At 47.2% G+C, this 27,138-nt stretch overlaps 1 protein-coding gene across 1 annotated transcript; it reads left to right on the forward strand.

Annotated features, from left to right (window-relative positions):
• Positions 1–4,371: 4,371 nt before the first annotated feature.
• CRLF2 (cytokine receptor like factor 2) lies at positions 4,372–26,162 on the forward strand. Its single transcript, XM_059385314.1, has 10 exons — positions 4,372–4,504; positions 4,637–4,793; positions 11,387–11,550; positions 13,913–14,015; positions 15,571–15,734; positions 17,192–17,325; positions 19,724–19,886; positions 20,902–21,007; positions 23,383–23,467; positions 25,309–26,162. The coding sequence occupies exons 1-10, from the start codon at positions 4,372–4,374 to the stop codon at positions 25,582–25,584; spliced, it is 1,485 nt and encodes a 494-aa protein (XP_059241297.1). The 3' UTR covers positions 25,585–26,162.
• Positions 26,163–27,138: the final 976 nt, after the last annotated feature.

Consider the following 27,138-nt stretch of genomic DNA (forward strand, 5'->3'; position numbering starts at 1 on the left):
CATCCATCCATCCATCTATCCATCCATCCATCCCTCCATCCCTCCATCCATTAACTCATTCATGCATCCATTTAACTCCTCTATCAATTTTAGGTTTATACTCTTTCTGTGCATTGGGCACAGGGTAGACACCATGTTTCTGGGAGGTGTAGACCCCGACCGATGGAGTGCTACCACGTTAAACATCACCACATCCTTTATTTACTTAAGCCTCCACTTAGCTAGTGTCTTACTTGTAATTTTCTTTATGTGACTTTATCACGTCGCAGTTGAAAAAGTTTTCCTTAGTACAACTGTACTTCCTTCACCCAGGAAAGGTCTGAGGAACTGGTTCATTCTCCCACAATTGCCCAGGATGTTGGTTGGCAATTTGAGCCCATGCTGGTACTACCGTGAGAAGCAAGGCTGGGCTGGGTTGGGCGTGAGTGGCCGGAGCTGGGGAAGGCAGGTTACTGGGATGGAGGACAAGAGCAAGAGCTCTTGTTCAATTTTTATTTTGAGGACTCTGTTTTTTTAGAGAATATTATTCAGCAAAGGCACAATATTGTAATTATGTGGCCCAGAAAACCATGCAGTTAAGGAGTTCCATTTTCTCTGTCTTGTGATGTCAGCATCAGACCCAAGTCCACACTCCATGCTATGGTCTGTGCTGGTCAGTCCTCGGAGAATAGAAGGGAACAGACACAAGCGTAACATAAACACACATGGACAAGGCTCCCTTCTCCCAGGTCAGGACATGTGCATCTCCACGTCCGTGCATGCATCCTCGGAAGCCAACTCCCCCTCCATTGTAGAAGGTTCTGCAATGGATCCTGTGCCCGTGCTCATCTTCCAATCTCTACCAAATCAAATGCAATAATGAAGGGACATTTTCACATGGTCCTGTAGTATAAAACCCCTCTTGTCCTGGACGCCTCCCTCCTAGTGCAGTCCCCTCTGCAGGGGTGGGGAAATGCTTCTCTTATGTAATGTTAAGTAAACTTGGGCAGGTTTTTGCTCAGAGATGAATGTGATAGCTTAACCGCGTTGCTCACAAATTTCAGCTGCACCTAGGCCTTTTCACGATTACATCTAGCGTGTTGGACAGATTTGGAAATTAAGCCAGCCAGAGCTAAGATAAGAGATCATCTCACCACGTATGTTCTGACACAGTTAAGTACAGAACGAGCCTGACATGAAAAGTTAGCGGGGGCTTAACCATTTCTGGAGCAAATTGCCATTGCCACGAACCCTCCTTATCTTGAGTTGATGTAAGAATTAAGTGTTCCTTTTGGAAATGACACTAAAACTTTTCAAAAAACATCATGACCATAAAACAATCAAAATGAGTGTGAATTCCTCACAGCAATTTCTCAAAGAGAGGTGGAGTCCTGTTTCTCTCCTCTTGGGTCTGGGCTTACCCCTCACTTGTTTTGGCCAAAAGGTGGTGGAAATGACAGGTGTGTCATCCAGAACATTCCATCCTATCAAGTCTTCCTGTTGGTGAAGGTCCCACACAAGCTGTTGGCTGATAGCTCAGCGGCCAGGGGTATGAATGGGCCATTTAGAACATTCTGTCTTATCAAGTCTTGGAGTTGCCTAGAGCTCCAGCCAACACCAGGTAGAGCAGTTGAATCCTGTCAACCCTCAGAATCAGGACGCATAACAACAGCTCGGTCTTCATTTAGGCTATTACATTTTAGCATGATTCATTCCCTATAGATAAGCAAAATAACACCAACAGGCAAGGTGTGTAAAAACAAATACATGAAAGAAATAAGAGAAGCCTTCTTCATAGAGAAGCAGTGATGTTTTCAGCTATATTCAAACCAATGGCTTACAATCTCATCCGTTTTGGTTTTTTCCCCCCCTGGTTGCTGACTCATCGCACATGTCTGGCATTGTGAAATACGAACAACACAATATCGGTTTGCGGTTTGAACAAAGGTGGTGGAAGGCATGGTTACGTGTCATCTCCATGAGAGACGACGATAGCCGTCACAACTCACACGAAATGTGCTTCCACGTCCAAGAGAGAATACAATCTTTGCTGCCCATTTTCTCCCGAATTCCCCTAATTATTTTCTTCCTAAGGGAAAGGGAAGGATCAGTGAATGTCAGAGATTCCATGGTAGTTTATCAAGATGGTACAACAGGTAGAAAAAGTATTATTTTTTCTACCTGTCAGCCTTCTCGGGGCCATGATTTTCAGTGCGTTCAGCAATAAGATATGGTGGGGACTATCTCACGGTTTACAAGGAAGTATGGGAGACCACGATATATTCCACGTTTCTACTCACTCTTCTTTGGTGTATCCAAAGGACAAACACTGTTTTTTATGTCAGACCCCATTAGCTGTGATAATCTATTTTTGGGAACCACACATGTTTCTCTTTCCATAATTTTTTTTTTTTAAGATTTTATTTATTTGACAGAGAGAGAGAGAGAGAGAGAGAGAGAGAGAGAAGGGGAAGCAGGCTCCCTGATGAGCAGGGAGCCTGATGTGGGGCTCAATCCCAGGACCCTGAGATCATGTCCTGAGCCAAAGGCAGAGGCTTAACTCACTGAGCCACCCAGGTGCCCCTCCATAAAATTCTAACCTCACCAAATCACACTTCCTGAGTCACAGAAGAGCCAATGCTACACTTGGCCATCTCAAATTGGCCTGCCCCACCATTTCTTTTAAAGGTGTACTTTGGCATTTCTCCCTTTTGTATGTAAGCATCCTGAAATGAAGTTTCAGGAGGGTGAGACCCCCTTGGAAAAGAGCTAGAAAATCCCACTTCCCTAGGGCAGCAGGGAGGTTGGGTGATGGAGGGGAGTTAAGAGATGACACTTGCCCTCCAGGGGGGCACAGGTCTGGGAACATTTGGGTGTCATGATATGGTGGGGGTCCTATTAGTATCAGGTGGGTGGAGACTAGGCATTCTACTCAACACTTTACATTGCAGATTATCTATCTATCAATCTATCATCATCAGCAGCAGCATCTAGGTATGCATGCTTGTATGTATCTATCCATCTATCATCCATTATCTTTATCCATCCATCCATCCATCCATCCTTTGATTGGTTGATCTATCATCTATTCATCTATCATCATCCATGTATCCATTATCTATGTATGTATGTTTGTATGTATCTATTGATCTATCATCTATCATCTCCATCCATCCATCCATCCATCCATCCATCCATCCATCCATCCGTCCATCTTATCTACCTACCTACTTACATACCTATCTATCAATCAACCATCTACCATGTATCTATCTGTCCATCTATCACCTATCAGCTCTCACACTAGGGTCTCTACATCCTAATCCCTGTGTGGGAAACAGAACAACCCTCCCCAAAGATGTCCACATCCAAATCCCGGAAATCTAGGCATCTGCTACCTTACAAGTCGAAAGTGCTTTTGCAGGTGTGATTAGAAATCTGGAGATGCCAAGGACCCATGTGGATTACCTAGATGGGCACAGGGCCCTCATTTAGAGGAGGGAGGCAGAAGGTTCAACGTCAGAGAAGGAGCTGTGACCTCGGACGTAGAGGTTGGAGGGATGTAGGTCTAAGAGTCAAAGAATGCAGGCAGCTTTGTGCAGCTGGGAAGGCAAGAAGCCTGATTCTCCTCTAGAAATCCCAGCAGGAATGTCCGGGCTACCATCACCATGATGTTTGGTCAGTGAGACCCATTTGGACTTCTGGTCTTGAGGATGCTTGAGGTGGAAGAGTTGCTGGTCAAGGGTCAGGAAGTCCTGAATCAGCCTGCACTTAAGTGATCGGAAGCCACTCAGCTCATGCCCCGCTTCCCAGAAACACAGATTTCACTCTAAAATGAAGATATTCCTGTTTTTTTGGTGGTGTTGTTGGATTTTTTTTTTTTTTTTTTTTTTGCTTATGTCCTTTTGCTTACAGATTGCGTGTCTGTGAAAGTGCTTTGTAGCTATGGACTGTTTTTACCAGAATAGTAATCGCTGTGAATATTACTTAAAAAATTTTTGAATTTAAAAAATTTTAAATTAAAAGAACTAGGAAAAAAAAATTTCTAAGTAATCTCCACCCTGACATGTGGGGCTTGAACTCATGCCCCCAAGACCAAGAGTCACATGATTCACAGACTGAGCCAGCCAGGCATTTTCTGATTTTTTTTTTTTTCTTTTTTCATTGGCAGCCCTGAGAACCCACTCCCAGGAGTGTATTTGAAGACAGAAGTGGTGGACGCAGATGGTCAGTCCTAGCTCTGTGCTCTTGAGGAACACGCAGCAACTGGTGTCCTCACTGACGTCCAGCCAACGATGATTCTTCATTTGAATTCTGGAAATTCCCCAACGTGAACCTCATGGACACCAGGCTCAACACCTTCGCCCCCAGCTTGGATGGACCCCCGACGGGATGGGTGAAATGTCTTCACCGCCAGATGACCCACCACGCCCACCATCCACAGAGCGCCTCCAGGACCTCACTCGCCCCACAGGCCTCCCCACCAGCCGCAACGCTTTCCAGCCCAGCTCCTCCTGGGCTGCGCGTGGGCAAGAGTGATCTTGGGTTTCTGTTGTGGTTATTTTTTTTTTTCTCTTTTAAACAAGAGTCATCATTTTAAGTAAAGATTGACTCTGTTTCCCGTTGTCATTTCCTTATTCCTGTTCCACTCTTTAAGAACAGGGTAACCTCTTTACAATAACCATGAAGGCACAGACCTTCGGCTCACTCTTTTTCGTGTCTCTCCGCAAGTATGAGGTCCGTGTTTCTGCCCTGGGCATCGGCAGCCCTCTTCCTCCTGGCCGACGTGACGGTTTCAGAAGACTCAGCACTGGGTAAGCCATGCTTGTGTGGCCATGTGGCCACTTGTGTGAATAAAATGTCCTTTATTTTAACCAACCAACCTTCCTTTCTTCCTTCCTTCCTTCCTTCCCATCTTTCAGTGTTTCTCTTTTGCGACTGTTGTATTTTTTTGTTTCCCTTTGCTTGTTTTTTTTTGTAACAGTAACAAGGAGCATGCATGTTCCCAAGCCTCCATAGGCCTGCTCACCTGTTTGCAGAGGGCTCATGACGGACCCAGTTGGAATGCATTCGGTTCGAATGCACGAAATAAATAAATAAGTAAATGAAAGAGTGTGAGGTCTGCTGCGTTGAGATTCTGGGTGGCTTCCCTGTTGTTTCTTCCAAGAGCTCAAAGGCATTTTGTTTAAGTGACTATAGACCTGTCGGGGATGAGCTTGTGTCACCCCGGGGAAAGGTGAGGGCGTGTCTGCACCCGCCATGGGCTTTGGAGCCGTCCATCTGTGGGTTCATCCTAGAAGCCCATGGCCGTGTCTCCTGAAGGGATCCCAGCTCCCACCTCACTGTGCGTTCTCGGGACCTGTTCCTGGGTGCATGCTCCTGGGGTACGCTTTGTCCGAGAGAAGGCAAGTGGGAGAGATCCAGCTATGGTGGGGATGGTGGGGCAGGTCTTGTGCCCGAGGAGGTCTGATTGGATTTTGTAATGTCGGGGTGGCTCAGGGAGCCTGGGATGACAGGTTAGGGACTTGGAATCTGTGAAGTATCCCCTTCACTTGCAGGGAATCCTGCAAACCACCCATGGAGGTTTACAAGTCTCCGTGAACCCCATTTGCTATAGTCTCATAACGGTGCCTCGGGGTTCCAGCGGACACAGCAAGGAGTCCCAAAGAGCCTTTGTGAGGGGTCTCCCAAGGCTGGAGCTGCACGGGGTCTAACCTAATTCTTAAACTGTGCGACACCCATTGGTTCCTTGTCACATTCTCAGATCTGCCACGTGCCCGCCCATCGAGGCAGATCCATGACACTTTGCACCCACATTTTACCTCCCGTGAACCTGAAACGTCTCTCAGTGGTTCCTGACATCTCTGTCTCCCTCACTAACACCCCAGTCTCGGAGTTACACGAAGAAAAGCACAGTTTAGACCAGTTCTGGGTTCTGATCCGTGAGCAGGTGCATATGGGGACCCTCCGTACCCAGAGGTGCCCAACACACTCAGACCCTTTCTGTAACTATTATTTTATTTATTTTTATTCATTTAAATTCAATTAGCCAGGGTATGGCTTTCTAGTAACTTGTTAGAAAACACTTTGTGAACGAGGGTTGGGGTTTGCTTCCTTTTCTTTCAGTGCAGTTGCCTTTTCACGCCCGAGATGTTATAGGCATAAAAGCCTTGAAAACTAAGTAGTGGGAACTGGGGTCCCACAGGGGCACAGCATTAGGAAAGCTCCTCCTACTTCTCCTGTGCACCCACAGTCCGCTGAGGAATGCAACGGGACATCCAGTAACCCCGGGTCACAGCGGCCAATGGCAGGAGTTAGGATCCCATAGATGTGGAAGGGGGCGGCTATGACCGGACATACAGACTCATGAGGGGGGGGTTCAGGTCGAATTTCTGTCAGGGGCAATTTTCGCTTTCCTGTGGGATGACGCACCTTCGGCCAGAAGGAACCCGTGAGCTCACAGACCTCATGTGCAGATTTAGGAAGGGTGAGGGGTCTTTAATTACGATCAAATGCTCCCCTCACATGCAGCAGAGACTAGAGACTCGGGTGTGGGTTAGGGCAGGAGGCGAGCAAGAGAGTGTAAGGTGATGCTTATCTGACGATTTCTGATGTTCTGAAGGTGGTCGTGTGGGACACGTCTGAGCTTGTGGTTGTTGGGACGGTGCCGTGTGAGTAGACCAGGAATCACCTTGCAGGTGGGTGACGTTGAGGTGACCATCCATGGGGAAAGCCATGGTGGGCCACCAACGTGCCGGTGATGGCAGCTCTGTAGAAGGTCTCCTTGGGCACCTGCCTCCCTCAGAGACAGGATGGACTCAGACCGGACATCCCGCTGCCTCTGCACCCAGGAGTTGCGAGGACCCTGGCTTTCATTCCCACCTGCCATGTTGCCGATGCTTCATGAGACTTGCAGGGAGTCCCAAGGCCAGTCCTCTGTGCACACAAACGGCCCAAGACATATTGGGTACTGCCATTAACACACCTCTCCCTGCCTGGTGTATCTTAGGACCGTAGATGCTAACGATTACTGTCCCTCTACCCTTGTGTGTGTAACACGCCCTCCCTTTGTGGGTTCAGCTGGGACTCCCCTCCAGTGTTCAATTCAGAACCCTTGGAACCTACCTGTGGACCTTACTTGGAAATAGGGTCTTGGTTGATGTATCAGTAGGTACCATTAGCGGCGGCCCCCGTCACGGGTGGGAGAGATCTATAATCAGGGCTCCGTGCATGCATAATGGAGATGTGGGTGCCTGGGTCACAGCCGGCGTGGACATCCAGAGGAATAAGGGGAGCCCTCACGGGGTCGGGTGGACCACAAGGACATGTCCGACCGGCATGAGATGGATTCTGGAGGGTGTCCACGTGGGGATGGGCCTGGAGGAGGACGCCCCGGTGCAGCGGCCTTTGCCTTTGTGTGTCGGTTGCCCAGTAAATAAAGAAGGAAGGGGGGAGAAACAGAGTCAGAGTCCAAAGCGTAGCATTCATGGCGGTCACCTTACCAGAACGATTGCACTTTAACCGGATGTCACTCTGGTCTCGCGGGGACCCCGTCGGCGTCAGCCAGGGCTGAGCAATGGTGTGGTTTTGGCCTGCCTCCTTCCTGCAGAGAAGGCCCGGGTAGGGGCAGATGTGGGGCTTCCCACCCCATCAGGGACCTGCCTGTATATGGGGACGACGCTTTGCCGCCTCTCGAGTCCTGTGTCCTCGCCGTTAGGACAGATAAGAATGGTTCAGACTTTCCCATCTAACTAATGTCCTGGGTCCGTGCCGTCTTCCTGCTTGTTTGTGTTTTCGACCCTTGAGGCACGCAGGCCCCAGGAAAACGGCTGGTGATTGAAAGGCCTTCTGGGCTGCCCCCCTTCCCACGCCACCCACGGCTTTGATCAGATCTCACGTACTAACCTCAGAAATACCCAATCCGATTTGGGGGCAGAGTCCCTTGGGAACCTCCAAACTCCTCGAAGCAAATGCGTGCGGTTCTTGAATCATCTTTTGCGTAACTCTCTGTGTGCAGTGAACTGAGACCCAGGAAGGAAATTGTTGGCGTTTCAGTGGTGCACCTGCAGGAGGCCGTCGGGCTCCCGATTTCCCTGCAGCTCCGGGAGGGTGTTGGAATCCAACGCACATCTGCAGAAAATCGGCTGGGTCCTTGACATGGGGCAGCTGTTGGGGCAGGTTCCCATTGCAAGATCTTTGTTGGGGGGAAACCCTGCTCATCGGTGTTGGTCGAAAAGGTCTCCATCAAGCGAGACGTCCACAGGAGCTGGGACGGGGCAAGAAAGTGAAACAGGACATGGTTTTTTGTTGGTTTGTTGCTGCTGTTTTTTGGAAGCAGCTCTATTGGGATATAATTTGTCCATTTAAAGGGCACATTTCAATGAGTTTTAGGAAATTCATAAACACATGCAATGAGTTTTAGAATGCTTCCATCATCCCAAATGGAAAATCTCGACCCAAGAACCCATACAGCCCCCTTCCCGATCCGGTCCCCAGCCCCTTGACAACCGCTAACCTGCTTTCCGTGTCCGTGGATTTCCCTCTTCCGGACATCCCATATTCACGGTGTCCCCCCGGTATCTGACCACTTTTTTCTGCGGTGTCTGTCCATCAGCCTCGTGGGTTCATACTTCAGCCGCATCGTAGGGCAAGTAGGTCCTTTATTCCTTCTGATGGCTGAATGATACACCCTCTTAGCCGTGGACCACAGCGACTTTGTCCGAAGACACGGCTTTGAGAATTTGGCCCGGGGGGGCACCTGGATGGCTCACCCCGTCGACCAGCCCACTCACAGGGTGGCTCAGACCATGATCTCAGGGTCTTGAGATCCAGTCCCGGGTCGGGCTCTCAGTCTTCTTCAAGATTCTCTCTCCCGCTGCTTCTCCTCTGCACGTGCTCACGTTTTCCGTCTTCAAAATAAATAAATCTTAAAAAAGAAGAAGAAGAAACAACTTGGCCCCAATAGCCCCAGACTAGAGCATCTGCCCGATCGGCGTCAAAACAAGGCAGCGAAATTCATTACAGCCGTTCTTTGGGGTAGACGCTCCCATGTCTGGAGCATGAGCAATGACTTAGGAAATATCATGAAATTATGGGGTCAGATACAATGTTTTGCAAAGTTAAGTTGCTTATTCTTTTTTAAAAAATGATGGTAGATACATTTTTTAAAATAAAATTAAGTTGCTTATTCTTTTTTTTTTAAATGGTGGTACATACAATTTTTTACAAAATTGGGTTGCTTATTCTTTTTCAAAAAAATGATCATAGATACAATTTTTTTTACAAAATTAAGTAGCTTATTCTTTTTAAAAAATCGTCATAAACTATATATAGAATATTCCTTCTTAATCTTTCTTAAGTGCACAGGTCAGTGACATTAAGTACATTTGTTGTCCAGCCATCCGTACCACCCATTTCTAGAACTTTCTCATTTTCTAGAACTTTCTCATCTAGAACTTCTCATCAACTGAAACTCCATCCCCATAAAACTCTCTCTCTCTCATGACCTTCTCCTCCTTTGGCTCCATCATCTAGTGCGTGAGGGGTTCTCCACAAGAGTGTAAATTTTCGATACAAGTGAACTATTGATGAAGTCCGGCAATCAGTGTCCCAAGGATCTTTCTTTGCCTCCTTCTGTCTCTGTACAGACAGATTCTATCACGGGGGCTGCCTGCATTATAGGTCCTCAGGTAAATTTGCAGTTTTGTGCCTTTGCCTCTCGACGTGTCCAAATCAGTTCATCATATCTGGTAAAATCAACATGTACTTTCTGAGCAACAATTACAGGGGAGAAATAGCACAGTTTTGGTGTCCCCACATTCTTTTTTGTTGGGAAGCTGACATTCAAAAATGGGGACCCTGGGATTACCAGAGTGAGATGGCATTGCTCAATGGAAACAGTGCCACCAGGATTGCTAATAACAGATAGACCCATGGCCCAGGAGCATAGCTAGTTCCTGGAGACTGGACTGGGGGATGCTTCTGACCCTGCTGCGGAAATTTAGCAAGAAACAAAATTGCTTGCCAACCCAGGAGCCTCGTCCACAAAGGTGGAAGAAAGAGAAAAGCCTCCCCTTATTATTCAATAAAGATTTAACCAGAAGGCAATACACACCACACACAATGCGCAAAAAAGATCTACAAAGACAAGAATTCAGCAAACACAGAAGCCCTTTTTTTTTAGAGCTGGTGGTCACCATGCATGATACACAATCTCTGGGAATAAACAATTGCTGGTTCTCGAGTATGAGACCCCCTCAGCACTGTTTGTCCCACAAAGTTCTCCGTAATTTCACCCGGTAATTGGAGCGACCATCTGTGTTAGCTAGTTGGTTTTATCCCATGGGAGAGTAAACTCCTATCTTTACAACAAGATGTTGTTTTATAACTTGGCGCCAGACTTAACCCTCCCACAGAAACGGAACATCACGTTCCTTGGTATTTGCATTTCCAAGAGTAATTTTCCAGGTGTCTGAGAAAAGATAATCCTGGGCCCTAAACCTGGGGGAAAGCTTACGAACTTGTAAAAGGATGTGCATGTATGTCAAAGAGATGGAGAAAGATCTTACAAGTTTCCTAAAGTTCTCCAAGAAAGGGAAGGGAAGCATGTCTTCCTTTTTATTTAATTGATTGATTAATTAATTTATTATAGAGACCGAGAGAGCACAAGCTGGATGGGCAGCGGGGAGGGAGAGAGACTCTCAAGCAGACTCTGCTCTGAGTGTGGAGCCTGACCTGGGGCTCCATCTCAGGACCCTGAGATCATGATCTGAGCCAAAGGCACATGTTTGACCCGCTGAGCCACCCAGGTGCCCTACATGTTTTATTTTTAAACTCAATTTGCCCTGACAGAGTACAGGGTAGGGCAGGGCAGGGGTGAGGACCCAGTGTGGAAGCAGAAGTTCCCTTTCTGTTTTGCAAACCACACCGAAGCCCTTACAGATGGCTTGCGGATCTCAGACCTGCTTTCATGCTCCACTGAAGAGTCTGCTTCAAGAGCACCGTTTTGTAGGATGAAAGCATTTTGTAGGATCAGCAGAACGCCTTCCACGCTTTCCTTCTCCTTCTCAGAGAAGCCTTGCCCACACCCCGGTGGCGAGAACCCCAGTCACGTCCCTCACCTAGACTCCAAGGGCATGTCGGAATCGATTCTGGACAGTTAGCAAAGAAGCCACAGACACACGATGACTTCCTTTTCTTTCCCCTTTTCAAGTCGGATCAAGTTGCAAACTCTCCCAGCAACTGGCTCACCATATGGGGGAGGTAATGAACCGCAAGAACACTTCTCCTTTCCTGCTGATGCCCTGGGGTGTTTTGTTTATCCATTACACATCTTCCACAGACAGCGGTCCAAAGATCTGTTGTAATGTTTGTCGAGGACTGAGCTGTACACTCCCCTCCCTTTCAGAGCCTTCGAAGGTGTTCACCATAAGAAATGGGCACTAGTTCCTCTTCTGAAGGCCAGGGATTTCCAGAAGCTAGGAGGTCTTTCCCAATATCTCTTCTACTTCTGGAACCAGTGCATCAAGTTTGAGATCATCTACTGTGTGATCGGTTACGTCAGGAACAATGGTCAGCACAAAACAGAAGTATTCTGTACACCGCGGGCGTGAGAAACTCTTCCTTAAAAACTCAAAGAACATGTATATCCTTCCTTCTACCTTTGATTTTCAGAAGTCAGGATGGATCCAGAGTCCCATAATGTTGTGTGTGTGGTTTTTTATTTTTTTATTTTTTTAAGATTTGATTTATTTATTTGAGAGAGAGAGAGAGAGAGAGAGGAGAGGAACAGAGGGAGAGGGAGAAGCAGGCTCCAAGCTGAGTATGGAGCCTGAGAGAGGGCTCAACCTCATGACCCCAAGATCACAACCCAAAGCTGGATGGTCAATCGACTGAGTCAACCAGACATCCCATCCCCTGGGATAAAAATCCCAGAGTTTATGATGGGATTTTTCACAGAATTCAACGTCTGTATTTGTTGCCAATTCAGCACATCTTTCCTGAGCATTTTTCTACACGTTGAGCACAGGACTGGGCACCGTGGGTGACATCGGGGGCGTCAACGACATTGGAAAACGAAGAGTGTAGATAACATAGCTGACAACAGCACAGAGAGCACTCGTTGGGGTCTCCGTGAATGGCGGTCAGATTGCCAAAATGCAGGAGACCGAGAGACAAAATATGCAGATGGACAATGGCCAAACAGTCTAGGAAAACAGAGCTCTGATTCACAACCTGGGGCAGCCTGCCCGGGAAACCAGCCCCTTGAGTTAATATCTGACAACTTCCCTAATTTTCATCCCAGCTTCCAACTCTGAACCAAGCACAAAAAACCCAATTATGCTCATGAAACCAATCCCACCAGACACTCTGCTTCTAGTGAACCATCTGCAGCTACCCCTGTGCCAACAGCCTCCATCAGGACAGACTTGAGCGTCCGTGCCCCACCTCCACCCCTGCCTGGCTATGAGGCTCTCTCCCTCCTCCCTCTGCCTTTTAAGTCTCTGCCAAATGCAAGGGATGGTGCTCGACTCTCTGATCCTGAAAGCTTCGAAAAAATTGTTTTCTGCCTGTTTTCATTTGGGTGGGCTTTGTTCATTTCCACCGTGTGGATAGTCATTGGCCAATTGCATAAGAACATCGGTTGGAGGTCTTGAGAAACAGGTAAGGGAAATACAAGATTGGATTGGGATTGCTGAGAGGCCATGACGAGAGAGCATGGTTAACTCCAGACCACGGAGTGGAATGTGGCCTCCTGAATGTTCAGCAGGCCAAACCATCCAGCCTGGAGACCTCACAGTGGGGTTGAGCCAACAGAGCTAGGGCAAGGACCTGTCTTTGCCTCCTGCTTGATGGGTGGGGGAGCTGAACCCAGCACTGAATGTGGAGTATGAGTTCCTGATCTAGGGGCTTCCAGACCCTCCTTCTTGGCATTTGTGGACATGTATCTGTTCACCTTCCTGTCCCCCACAACCTGCTGGTGTTAGAAATGTGTTTGTTGATCCATCCATCCATCCATCCATCCATCCATCCATCCATCCATTATCTATCTACCTACCTACTTATCTATCATCAAACCTATATCTATTTATCTAGCCTATCCATCCATCTATCAATTCATCCATCCACCCCTATATCTATCAATCTATCATCATCATCATCTATCCATCCATCCATCATTCATTCATCCACCCTTTCATTATCTATCTACTTACCTACCTATCCATCCATCATCTTTTATCTATCCATCCATATCTATCATCTATCTACCTGTCCTAAATACTTCCACTTCTAACTCAATACCACTGAGTTCATTCTAGCCTTCCATATTCCCCAAATTGTTACTCCCTCCTCTGACAGTTGGAGACTTGCCTCTTGCTACCCGCACTATCACAGCATGTTTGCTCTATCCTAGAATACACCCATTCACGACTTTCACAATGACTAACATCCGTGAAAATCAAAAGTACCCAAGACTTTCACTTGAAAAGCCAAGACCAAAGGACTCATTTGTCGGCGAGCTTTTTCTCAAGTTGTCATGTTTGGTGTTCTGAGTGAGACAGCGAGTTGGGTGGCTGGGAGACAGTGTCTAATGCCCCCCTGCGTGCCCCCAAAAGATGATGTCATCAGACACACAGTCGATACTCAGTAGCTGCCCATCATACTAATTAAAGGTCATAATCTCTTGCAAACACAAGAAGAAAAGTGGCTGTAATCTTGCTGCTGGCTCATGCCTCTGTCCTGAGCAACATTTATATATCCTGAGGCTCTTAGTGACATAATTAATGCCTGGCTTATTTGTGAAAATCTTGATTTTCTCTGTCCCTTTAAAGCATTCTTTCATTTGTACGACAAAAGTGCTGGTGTCCTTTGACAGATATCCATCTGTTTTCAGCATGGCCTCAAAAGATCCTCTGTTTGTCTTTTCACCCAGAAGGAGCATTGCAACTTCAGATTATCAACTTTAATTTTGAAACCGTGCAGGTCACGTGGAATGCCAGCAAGGTCTCTGGGACAAATTTGACGTTCCTCTACAAGTAAGTGCCCCTAGGAAGGGAACATCCTGCTCTGCGTGCAAATATTTCTTCCTCTAAGACCGCAGCCAGCACCAGGTCATGAAGGTGTGAGGGATCAGAACGTTCAAGTGTGAATGTGTGTGTTCTGTTTAGACTCGAACCCTCACCATAACAGCAACCACAGATTTCCCAAGCCTCCTAACCAAGTGATGACCGAGTCACACTCAAAACTACCTAGATTCTTACCAGGACACCCAGAAGGCGTTTGTTCATCCAGGACCATTTGCGATGTCTCAACAGATACCTTCAAAGGGAGCCCTGTTCCCTTGAAACGTTCTATGCAGCCATGGCAAACGTTAACCATCTGACACTCTCACGCCAGCTCACCAGCCACCACCTTCCGAAAACGTATCTCCCTGTCATGGGCTTTTTTGGTCTTCCATGCTCAAAGACATGGGTATAAATGTGGGAGGAAAGGATTCTCTAAATAATTTAGTCCTAATTCTGTGAATGGGAGATGTGTGATGTGTGATTGATTCTTTGCAGTTTGATAGCGTATGACACAAATGGGAAAGTGTATGCAAGACAGTTTAAGGTGAATCGAAGGGGAAAATAAGCTTTAAAAAGAAAATGCTGGATTTCCTAGGCGATCGCACCGGTAAGTCACTTGATCATCGGTTTCCTCATTATAGAGGACACAGTTCTTCATCGAGTCATTGCTTAGATTCGAGGACTTAAAGACAGAGCCTGAACTGGTCTTAACTGGGAACCGTGTTTTTTTCTTCATATTGTACGAAGCCCCAGGGAGATCTCTAATCTTGGTACTTCCTTATTAAAGTGCCTGTTCAAATCAAGGGCATGATGACTCTGCAAGTCAAGCCGTATTCGTTATTAGTTTTCAGGGGTGGCCGTAACAAAGTAGCACAAACTGAGCAGGTTAGGACAACAGAAATTCATCCTCTTCCAGTTCTTGGCACCAGAAGTGTAAGATCCAGGCGGGACAGGGCCACTGAGATCCAGGCAGGGCAGGGCTGTGCTCCTTCCAGAGGCTCCCGAGAGGGTCCTTCCTGCCTCCTCCAGCTTCTGGTCTCCAGGCATCCCTGGACTTGTGGCCACGTCCCATCTCTGTCTCTAACTTCATGTGGCTTCTTCTCTGAGACCGTGTCTCATCTTGCATCTCTTATAGGGATGGTGTCATTGGATTTAGGACCCACTTTAATGCAAGATGATCCTATCTTGATATCTTTCTTTTAATCACACCTGTGAAGACTATATTTCCAGATAAGCTCCCATGCACAGAATCCAGGGATTAAAACATGAACATGCCTTTTGGAAAGCCACCATTCAACCCATCTAAGGGGAGATTCTAGAAGGTTAACCTTTTGAGAGAGTGGATGATTTCTGTTTGGGCACTTCTTACTGTGTTTGTAAGAAAGGGTCCTTGAAGCTAGGGAAAGGGGTCCCCAATCTGAGTCTGTTGCAGAGATGTGGAGCAAAGGAGTGGCCTGTAGATGTGTGAAGATATTATTTTCAAAGACCCTCTATGGCTGAATGGGTCCCTTTTTTTTAACCGCAGGTTAAGCAGTGATGAGACAAATAGCCAATGCTCCAACTATATTCTTCAACAAAGTCGCACTGCTGGATGCCTCCTGGAGGCAAAAAAAGATGAAATTCTGTGCTTTTCCATCTGGAATGCAACACATAGCCTTCTCACCAAGTGCCAATGGATCAGTGCTTACTGTAAGTACCAAAAACAAACTCATTGCCCAGGGCTCCTTTCCTACTCCAACTTAGAAGAGACTGGCCTTCTAGAAAATCCATCTTGATACATGCATTGGGAAAAGATGTGGTATGACACACTGCCCTCCAACAGAGAGAGAGAGAGAGAGAGAGAGAGAGAGAGAGAGAGAGAAGGACATCTTGCCCTCCATACCACCCCACTGGTTTTTCTTAGGAGCGTTCAGGGTTGGCTGTCTATCTGGGGTTACAAAAGAGTGTCACATGAAATGACTATAAACCGGATGGTTTGAAACAACATAAATTAATCATCTCCCAGCTCTGGAGACCACAGTTGGAGATCCAGGTGGGGCAGGGCTGCTGAGATCCAGGAGGGGCAAGGCTGTGTTCCTTTCAGGGGTTAGGGGAGGGTCCTTTCTGCCTGTTTCAGCTTCTGGGGCTCTAGGCATCCCTGAGCTTGTGGCCATGTTCCTCCTAGCTCTGCCTCCATCTTCTTGTGGCTTCTCTCCTGTGTCTGTGTCTCTCCTATTCTGTCTAAGGACACTCGCTCTTGGATTTAGGGCAACCCTAATCCAGGATGACCTCATTCTATCTTGATGATTTCTGCACAGATCTTGTTTCCTAATAAAGCTTCTTTCACAGTACCAGAGGTTAGGACTTGGGCATACTTGCTGGTGGACACCATTTAACTCACAAAAGCATTCATTTTCTAGAAAGGAGTCCCATATGGCATTGTCCATGTTCTGTCCTCATTTTAGTTTGCTGAGGCTACTGCAATGAATTACTACAAAATGGGTGGCTTAAGACAAGAGAAATTTGTCCTCCCACAATTAAGAAGATCCCAGGCATCTGAAATCAAGGTGTGGCCAGTGCTGGTTCCTTCTGGAGACTCTGGGAGATAATCCGGTCCATGCCTCTCTCTTTGTTTCTGTGGCTGCTGGCAACTCTTGGTGTTCCTCAACTTGTAGAGCCATTAGCCCCATTTATACCTCTACCTCCATATACCCTTTTCCTGCTGTGTGCCTCTGTTTCCTCTTATGAGGACACCAGTTAAATAGGAGCAGAACACACCCTACTCCAATAAAACCCATCTTTTCATTAATAATTATACCTAAATTTATCCCAAATGCAGTTCTATTCTGAGATATAGGGGCTAGGACTTCAACATACATATTTCTTTAGGGGGACACTACTCATCCCCTAAAACATACATAGGAGTTTTTCACACAACTTCAAAGAGTTCCTCTTACAACATACATATAGGTCCTTGGAGCTCTGGTTCAAACCAATGCTACAGATGTAATGAGGACAAATGACCCCCCAATGCCAATCTTATAAAGTATTAAGGGAAGGATTCATGTAGGCAGAAGAGCACAATTCTAAGAAAACTTACAACGATAATTTTAGAGACGTGGGATCTCTGTCGAAGTGGTGATCATTTTGTTGTCTCTGTGTCTTAGTGAAACCCAGCTCCCCGAAAGACTTGAACTTCCAGTGGCATCAGGAAGCCATCACAGTGACCTGTTCTGATCTCCCCTACAAGCGTCTCCTCTACGAAATCCAGTACAAGAGTATGTTCGACACTGAGTGGCAGGTGAGTGGGGTGGCATCTTTTCCTCAGGGCAAGTGTGAGTAAGAATCCCCAAGTGGTAGCTGAGAGAAACATGGAGAGACACAGAGACAGATGTTGACATTTATGTTAAAGAATTGCTTATGAGATTATAGGGACAGGTAAGTCTCACACCGGTAGGCTGGAAACCCAGACAGGTTTCCAATAGAGTCTTGAGACTTCTCTAGGAAGCTCCAGTCTGTCCTCTCAAGGCCTTCGACGGGGTGAGTAAGGCTCACCGACATTATAGAGTAACCTAAATTTGGCTGATTAAAAACATTGATCATTTCTAGAAAACACCTATACGGGAATATGTAGGCTGACATCTAATTAACTGGGCACCAAACCTGGCCAAGGTGACAAATGAAATTCATCATCATCACACTGTGCCATCTAGCCTTCTTTGTATGCTTTTTGAACATACGAGAACCTTTCTGGTTCTGTGTCTATGGGCATAATCTATGGGATACATTAAAATTATGTGAAGATCATATGACCCAGAGGCTCACAATTGTCTTCCAATAATGAAATGACCACTGTATAAACAAGGCATTAAATTCCTTGCAATAGCAGAACTGGAACTAATGGGCAAATTCTGCAGAGAGCAGACGGAATCACCCAAATCATGTACAGTGAGATGCCCATTCCTGGAGGTGTCCAAACTCTGAAGTTGGCTTGAAGGGTGTCTCCTAGAGATAAGGGTCTAACATGACAAGAGTAATTAAGCTACCTGGACTATGAGCTCCCTGCCCGTCTCAGAATTCAGGGACTCCACCATTCTGCAAGTACACTTGTGTCCATCGAGCTCTGCAGACTTGGATAAGGAGGTCAACCAGAAGGACCATATCTCCTAGCACCATCCAGGAAGTAAAGGGTAGGTGAGTGTAACTGAACTTCTCAGCCCAGGACAGTCGATACCTGCCATAGTTACAGGTGTTGGGAGGGATTTTCTTCAACATTCATTCAAGATATACTTATTGAGTATCTACTATGCCCCAAGCACTGAGGACATAATAGTCGCACCTAGCAAGGGCAACTTGTGGATGGAAATGATAACACATGAAAAACATTGAGTAAATTCACTCTTACTATGGGTAGTCTTACCACTAGGCGCACACGTACTACTCACTCACTACTCTTCCTCATTATTATTATGTTCACTGGTTGGACCAGGCACATATGTGGAGACAACAATGGGACCTGTCAACAGACGGGAATCTCTACTCTCATAAAGTGAACCCTCTGTAGGAGGAGGCAAACCCTAAGCGGATGTATTGCCCATGCAACACACGCCAAAATCTAGAAACGGTACAATAAATGTAGCGATAAGGATAAAAGTGAGAATACCAGTGTAAGGCAGTTAAAACAGGAGGGGACCTATCAGAAAAGAGAAAAAAAAACTGACCTATTGCTGATCTAGTAGAATGCCATCATGGAGATGAGATTTGATGAAACTCATCAAAGAAATACAGATTAAAGCAATAGGTGGGTACCAGATTCCACCTAAATATTATGCTAATAACAAAATGTGATACTGTGCAAGGATGTTGAGCATTAATAAACGTTAAGAACTTCTCCTGGTTCTGATCTGTTGAGTCCCTTTTTTAGAAATTAATCGCAGGGAAAGGATTGAAAATGTGCATGAGGTTTTATACTCAGAGGCGTCTATTGAAGGATTATCTAAAATAAAAACAAAGCATTGGAGGCTTCCTCTATGCCACACACTAGGAAGAGAGTCAAATTACGGTACATCAATATGACAAAATATGTAAGAGCCACCAGTTATATCATGGAGCTAGAATGAAGGAGGTTTTATGTTTTTTTTGTTGTGTGTTTGTATGTGTGTATGTTTTCTAAAGTTTCCAAAATAAACATGAGTAAATTTTGTATTCTTTCCAAAAAGTTACTTTTTTTGGAAGGAGTAAGTTTTCACCAAATAATTCTGTTTTTGTTCTTTTGTTTTGTTTTAAGATTTTATTTATTTATTTGACAGACAGAGATCACAAGTAGGCAGAGAGGCAGGCAGAGAGAGAGAGAGGGGGAAGCAGGCTCCTCACTGAGCAGAGAGCCCAAGGCAGAGCTTGATCCCAGGATCCTGGGATCATGACCTGAGCCGAAGGAAGAGGCTTTAACCCTCTGAGCCACCCAGGTGCCCCTCACCAAGTAATTCTTAAAAACATATGTAGTCGTGTCTTTTACAAGGGATTGTTTCTTCTTGGAGGGGCATCTAGAAATTGTCACTGCATTTGTTTTTGCTAGGCTGATAGAGAAAGTGCAACAAGAGTGGGAATGCTGAAAAGTAGGAATCTTACGTGACTCTCTAGTACAAGGTTAAAGGGTTTAGGTCAAGTCATCGATCACCGTGTTTGCTTTTTCTCTGCAGTCCAAGGAGGAAGAAACCTGCAATGTTACGACAGATGGCTTGGATGCTGAGAAATGTTATTTCTTCCGGGCCAGAGTGAAAACGATGGAGTCCAGCTATGGCCCTGACACATACCCAAGTGACTGGTCAGAAGTGACATACCAGCAGAGCGGGGAGCTGAGAGGTAAGGCTTGTCACACAGCAGTGCTCTACCTTGTCTTTTAGGGGAGAGAGGCTTAGGGGCACCTAAAAATGAATGACCTCACCTCCTACTTCAGAGATCAATTTGAAACCAATTGTTTCTCTCTCCAGGCTGTCTACCCTATTGGGCTCATTTTCATTTTTATTTTTATTAAGAGCATCAATAATAATAAGTACTATTTATGAATGTTGTTAGGGTGATGCAAGCATATATTATAGATATACAAATAGAATATTGATGACATAGATGAATAAATCATGACAGATAGGTAAATAAATGCACAGTCCATAGATATAAATGAGTTGATGGATGGATAGATAGATACATACATAGATAGATAAATAGATATGGTGGGTGGGTGAGTAGATGGATAGGTGGCTAGGTGATAGATGGAAAGATAGACAGATGATGGATGGATGGATGGATGGATGGATAGATGGATGGATGGTTGGATGGATGAATAGTTAGATATGGGTGGATGGATGGATGGATGGATGAATAGTTAGATATGGATGGAAGGGTGGATGGATGGATGGATGGTTGGATGGATGGTTGGATGGATGGTTGGATGGGTGGATGGATGGGTGGATGGTTGGATGGATAGAATGATAGATGGATAAATGGAGGAGGGATGGATGAATAGTTAGATATGGTTGAATGGATATGCATGGATAGATAAATGGACGGATGGATAGATGATTGATAGATAGATACATCGATAGATACAGAAGACAAAGGATAGCCAAAACCAAGCCTCAGTAGCCTCAGACACTGCTGGTAACACAGGTACCTGACAACTGTGCGTCGACTCTACCCACCTCCTGCAGTGACTGCCTGAGGTGTGCCTGTTGAGACAGACCATCTCTCTTCCCAGGATACTTCCCACTGAAATCAAGATTTGTAGACATCGCCATTTATAAAGGAAGGAAAATGGGATGTTGGAGACCAATTTACTATCATCCTGAAATCTGACAACACTCATTCTTTTTTCCTTTAGATTCGTGCCAGCAGAAAAAGCTTGTCCCAAAATTTGTTTTAATTTCCTGCATGGTTGCTTTGCTGACCGTGTTCCTTCTTCTTCTGTCTTTATGGAAAGTACGGAGGTAAGGATGCGTCTTCTCGCTGGTCTTGTCATACACATGGGAGAGAGGGCTTTGGTTGCTGTTTGCCCATGAAGTGGAAAAGAGAAAGAGAATCATCTGATAGGGTTATTGAGGTGGACATCACGTCCCCCACAATCACATGTCGCCAAGAATGTCTTACAGGAAAGTTGACAGAAATAATCTCAAAAATGCAGAGATACCTGGGGAATTCATTGAGAAATAGTGTCGTAGAGACAGGACCATATATGAGTGTTAACTCCTATCTGAGGGTTAGTTTGTTTCCAACACAGACCCACGGAGCTATGTCCACCTAAAGTGTTAGAGTGACTAGTGCTTAAAACAGTTTTTAATTGTCATTGAGACTTATTGAGCTTTTTTTGTTGGGTGGAGAGGGTGAGAATTGCACATAGACCCTCGTCTGCTTCTCAAACCCAGTGACAGATACACCCACACAGTATTCTCTGAGCTCGCGGACAGCATCTCAAAAATGATTAAATAGCTTTTCTTTGCTGACCGTCTTCACAACTTAACCACCGCTATTTCCATCCTTATGTAAACCGACTTGCGTTGTACCAAGGCGTCTGGCTGACGTGTGAGGGTACCGATGTCCAAGGTAGTGGGCACCGTCTTCACTTCTTAGGATGAGGTTTCCATAGCGACACTGGGGGTCACATGTAGAGAAAGACAAAGGACCATCCTGGAGCCCTGAGGCTGGGTCTGTGCTAGGGGAAGTGGGACAACGGCCACGGGCCCCCTTGGAGCCCGATACAGCAAGGGGGTGCATCTCCTAATTCCTGCAGATTGTCCGTGACCTTTCCAGCATCATCGCCTCGCTTTTACCCTCTTCAACAGATGCCACCAAACAGTGCCCTGCTGCGGAGGAGACAAAACAATCAGATCAGGGTGTCTGCTGGTGTTCTAAATACAGAGCTGATAATCACCCCCACGGGACACTGACGGGCATGATTCCTGGAAAATACTAGCACTTGCCCTGTCTTCAAGGGAAGCCTGTATTCACAGTGAGGGGTGAAAAGTCAACTATATTGGTATCGTGTCCTAGGGTGGCCGTAACAAAGGACTAAAGATGGGGGAGGCTCAAATTACAGGCATTAATCCTCTCCGAGTTCTGGAAGCTGGGACGCTGAGATCAAGGCATGGGTAGGGCGGATTTTCCCTGAGGCCTCTCCTTGGCGTGTAGACAGTGTCTTCTTGCTTTGTCTCCTCTCCCTGTGAGTCCACACATCCCTGTAATCGCGCTCTCTTTTTATAAAGTCTCCAGTCATATCAGATTTGGAGCAGAGTAGATTATAGTAGAACCTCTCAAGTTCTGTCCCTGGGGGCCTGTGAATTAAAGTGACCCAAGATAAATTAACAGGGGAGATGGCATATATTTCTTTCTTTTTAAAAAATATTTAATTTATTTTATTGCTTGTTTCTTTTAGAAAGGGTTCGTCTACATTTAACTTTTACATCTGGCTTAATTTTATTTTAGTTAAATAAAGCATATGTTTCTTTATTGATGTTATAGTTTGACATGCAGGGAGGAGTCACAGACAAGAAGTGAAAACCCAAAGTGGCCGTTAGTCTGGGGAGCTTATATGCTGGTTTAACAAAGGGCAAAGGTTGTGGAGAAGTCGTTAGGCAGAGAAAAAGGGGACCTGAAGCTCTACGGGTAAATTCGGGGAAGCTGACTAGGAAATGTTTAGATAAAACTAATGGTAGAGAAAGGCTGTCTATGCAGAAATATCTCGGTGGTACAATCTGTTTTCTTTTTTCCTGGTTATGAGAGGGCGGCACCTTTACAAAAACAAATTTCCATTGCAAAATAGGAAACGGATGCCTAGTTTTTAGGCAGGTGGGGAAGAAGACAGAGCTCCTTCTATATGTCCTACATCTTAACAGCCATCAGCCCCAAATAACCAATGGTCCAGGGGGCTTATCCTGATCACCATCAGGCCCCTCCCTTAAGACTCAGGGAACCTTCAGTATGACCACCCGAAAAGCCTGATCTCCAAACACAAGTTGCAGGGAGGGATAGGGCTTCAATCGATGAACTTTGTGGGGACACCATTCAGTCCACTGCCTTATGGAAAGAGAAGGAGCAATCCCTGCCTGATGGGAATCAGTATTGTGCAGGAAGGGGGTCCATCCCTGTAACCCCACAGTTTCTCGCTGGACGGTGTCAGGGGCATGGTGGGAGAAGGGACCCTGGGGAGCTGAAGGGGGGAGCGTATGTCTTGACAAGGAAGACATAGTCCTATCCAGGAGCCACGTCCCTGAGGGGGGACTGTGTCCCCATGCTCGGCCCCTTGAAAGCCCACAGCCCCGCTCCACAATGCCGGCCCACCTGACCAAGCTCTCCGTGTCCATTTCAGAGTTCAGAAGCTCCTCATGCCCATGGTGCCTGATCCCAAATTCAGCTTCCCTGGGCTCTTTGAATCCCACCAGGGTAACTTCCAGGTAACTGCCATCTTCCCGTGCTTGTCCTGCGGGATGTCCTTGTCACGCTCTCACACCTCCCCCTGTACCCTGTTGAAAGCCCACATGAATTCCAGCTGCCTCCTTGGGTGCCCGTGAGCCTCTTCTGAACCGAGACCCCCCCTCTTCCTGGTTTGCTCCTGGGCAGACAGATAAGGTCCCGAGAGGGTTTCAAAAGGCGGCTTCTCTTTCAGTCAGCCCCAGAGCGCGGTGCCCTCACGGGATTTTCCAGCCCAGTTGCCTTTTCATCTCACCAGGAAGTTGTGTTCTTAACGTGCTCCCCCAACCCGCAGAGCCAAAACCAGACCAGAAACTTCCGCTTTTCAACGGTTTTCAATCGTTATTTCGTTCCCTTGATAAGGGCTCGTGGAGGCCTGTGAGTTGTTGGGAATTAGGGAGACGGGACCAGCGCCCCAACCCCGGAGCTCACCAGACGGTGCCGTGGATTTTAAGGGACAGTGCACCGGAAGTTGTCCGGTGCTGCCTCCAACCAGAGGCTTGAAACAGCAGCAATTAATCATCTCCCTGTCCTGGAGACCAGAGTCTGAGATGCGGGGGGTGACAGGACCACAGAGATCCAGGCGGGGCAGGACCACTGAGATCCAGGCAGGGCAGGATCATGCTCCCTCCTAAGGCTCAGAAGAGGGTCCTTCCTGCCTCTTCCAGCTTCTGGGCCTCCAGGCGTCCTTGGGCTGGTGACCATGTCCTTCCCATCTCTGCCTCCGTCCTCTTGTGGCTTCTCTGCATCTGTGTCTCTTCTGTCTCTTATGGGGACACCGTCCTTGGATTTAGGGCCACCCTGATCCAGGATGGTCTCATCGCTGATCCTTCGTTAGTCACATCGGCAAAGTTGCTATTTCCGTATAAATATACATTTACAAGTTCTAGGTGTTAGGATGGGCACATGTTTATTTTGGGGAGGGGTGTGTACTCTCCTACCTCCTCCAGGAGCATGTTTGATTTCGAAACTACTTAGGTGTAAGGGAGTTAAAAAAAAACAAACGGGGTGAAATTTTTTTTCGCTCTACCCTCTTAGGTTCTGTGATCAGGGCCTGCAAATTAACCAGATGAAAAAAAAATCAGATTAACAGAAGAAAATGTTGATTTCATATGCACGTGAGAGTGCAGGAGGGTTCACGGAAGAGCAGGGAAAACCCCAAAGGGGTGCTTAGACCTGGGGGCTCCTGTGCCATTTTCATGAGGTCTGATGAAGCCTGGAGAAGCGACAGGGCAGAGGAAAAGGGAGGGTTGGGCCTCTGGGTGGCAGGTGTGATGTGGGAAGTGACTAGGCTGATAGTAATGGTTGTTGAGTTTCACAGACAGAAACCGTCTGGGGTGGCCAGGGGACATCCAACTCCAAGCAGGAGTAAGGACACTCCCCCTGTTGGCACAGAGTCTCACGGAGCCCCCTGTCCCAGGTGTGACCCCGCCAGCATCAAGGACATCCCTGGGGGGCTTGTTAGAATTGCTGTGTCCAGAGCCCACCGCTGAGTGATAACCCTGGTCACAAGACATGAGGCGACTTGCAAACACAATCGGGTTCGAGAAGAGCCACGTCAGAAGGCGTGTTCCTTGCCCTGACACGTTTAGAAGGTCACGGAGGTTCTGCAAACAGCTTTTGGGGCCAATGATACAAAGCAGGTCTAAAAAGCACCCTGGGCTTAGCTCAGAGATAACCAGATACGAACGCCAGTGTTTTCTATTCCCTGGGATTGGCGCTCCTGCCAGAGGGAGGCTGCCTGGGTCCCAGGGATGCGTAGCCAGGGGGCACGAGAGGAGAGGCATTTCCCTTGGGTTCACGAAGCCATGTTTCATCCCTACAGGAGTGGATAAAAGACACCCAGAACGTGGCCCACTTGAATAAGATGGAGGGTGCAGAGCAAGAGTGTGTCCCAGAAGAGGCCCTAGTTGTCCACGTGGTCAAGCATGAAGCCGAGATGCCCATCATGACGACCAGCTCCCTGTGCCCACAGACGGAGGAGGAAGAGACCTCCGGGGACCCCAGCAGGCTCCCTTGCCAGCCCCTGCAAGGTGGCGAGGAGATTTCTCTTGGGGGCTTTACGTTTGTGATGAGTGACAACTCATATGTGATGTTGTGAGGGTGTGCAAACTCAAAAGCCGGCATTGGGATCTGTGTTGCGTTATGGGCTCCAGGAGGAGCATCTAGGGGACTCAACACCATGGTAAAGAGAACAGAAACACGGCCAGTGTCTGGGAGAGGATTACTGAAGACCCCGAATGCCATTGCACCCACTGGGTCATCTCTCATCGCACAGATGATGCTACTTCAGGGCTCAAAAGCAGAATCACCATAGATGGGATCCCATGCATTGGAGTATTTCCTGCTTTGAGCTCGCGTCTCCTTGTGCCTGATGTTTTCCCATAAATCATGAGGAAAGATGACCAGGGTGCCCCGAAACCACCTTCATCCGTGCATCTCACCCACGTCCTACCCTCACATTTCCACTCCCGAGCATTTTCTCTGCTCTTCCGTCCTGCAGCACAAGGACCCAGAAGCAGAGCTCCCTGCTCCTGGGTGAGAAAGGAGACCTGCCTCGCCGATGGCAACCAGCCACCCAGTTCTTGCTCTGAGATGGAGAGACACCCACTTTTCAACCCCTGGGGCGTTAGCTTCACGAGACACTGTGTTTCTCGGCACCCGCCCTCGTGGCCTTTACTCCAGAGACAGCCAACGTTACGATGCCGTGTGCAGTCACCCAAAGCATCTTGCCCTTGGGTGCCCATCTCCTTTTGTGAGTGGAAATAAAGAGACCAAAGAACAAACTGGCTTGAGTTTTACTGACTTCAGTAGGTTGTGGGTGTTTGTGTAGACGGTGGAGATCACCACCAGTTTTATCCCCTTGGACTTCAAGTACAGGATGTTCCTAGGTTTTTCCAGATGGTGCTTCTTCCCGCTGGCCCTGATGGAGTGTGGAGGATGGAGGCACGTTTGCTGTTTGGATCCAGGGGCCCATCAGGACTTCCCCTCCTGTATTAGGGCGACCGTAAGAAACGCCCCACACGGGGGCGACTTCAACAATAGGAATTCATCTCTCCGTCTGGAGGCTGGGAGGCTGAGATCCAGGAGGGGCTGAGGCAGGTTCCTCCTGAGGCTTCTTTCCTTGGGTGTAGACCCCTTAATCTCCCGTGTCCTCACGTGGTGGTCTCTGCCTGTCTGTGTCTTTATCTCCTCTTCTTGTAAGGACCCCAGTCCTACGGGATCAGGGCCCCTCCGAGTGACCTCATACCTGTTTGAAGACCCAGTCTCCAAATACAGCCACCTTCTGAGTCCTTGATGAGGGCCTCAACATATGGATTTTGGGGAGATGTCATTCAATCCACAACAGCTCCCATTTAGGGCTGGTCTACTCCGGGTGAGTAGATGTCAAAGTGAGCAGATCTCCAAGTGAACAGATGTCCAAGTGAGCAGATGTCCAGGTCAGCAAACATCCAGGTGAACAGATGTCCAAGTGAGCAGATGTCCAGGTCAGCAAACCTCCAGGTGAGCAGATCTCCAAGTGAGCAGATCTCGGGGTGAGCAGACCTCTAGGTAAGCAGACCACCATCCTGGTGGCCAGGTGTCCATGTGGCCAGATATGGAGAGTCAGGCATTCTCCTTAAATAAACCAAGGAGCATTCTTGGTAGAAGTGGG

The sequence above is a fragment of the Mustela nigripes genome, chromosome X, assembly GCF_022355385.1.
Source record: "Mustela nigripes isolate SB6536 chromosome X, MUSNIG.SB6536, whole genome shotgun sequence".
NCBI classification, from domain to species: Eukaryota; Metazoa; Chordata; class Mammalia; order Carnivora; family Mustelidae; genus Mustela; species Mustela nigripes.

Excerpts from the sequence above, each read along its gene's own strand:
- CRLF2 (XM_059385314.1), top strand. The coding sequence starts at position 4,372 with ATGGGTGAAATGTCTTCACCGCCAGATGACCCACCACGCCCACCATCC. Across the intron at positions 4,505-4,636 it reads CAGCTCCTCCTGGGCTGCGC|AACAGGGTAACCTCTTTACA; the intron begins GTGGGCAAGAGT and ends CCACTCTTTAAG. Across the intron at positions 19,887-20,901 it reads GCAGAGCGGGGAGCTGAGAG|ATTCGTGCCAGCAGAAAAAG; the intron begins GTAAGGCTTGTC and ends TTTTTCCTTTAG.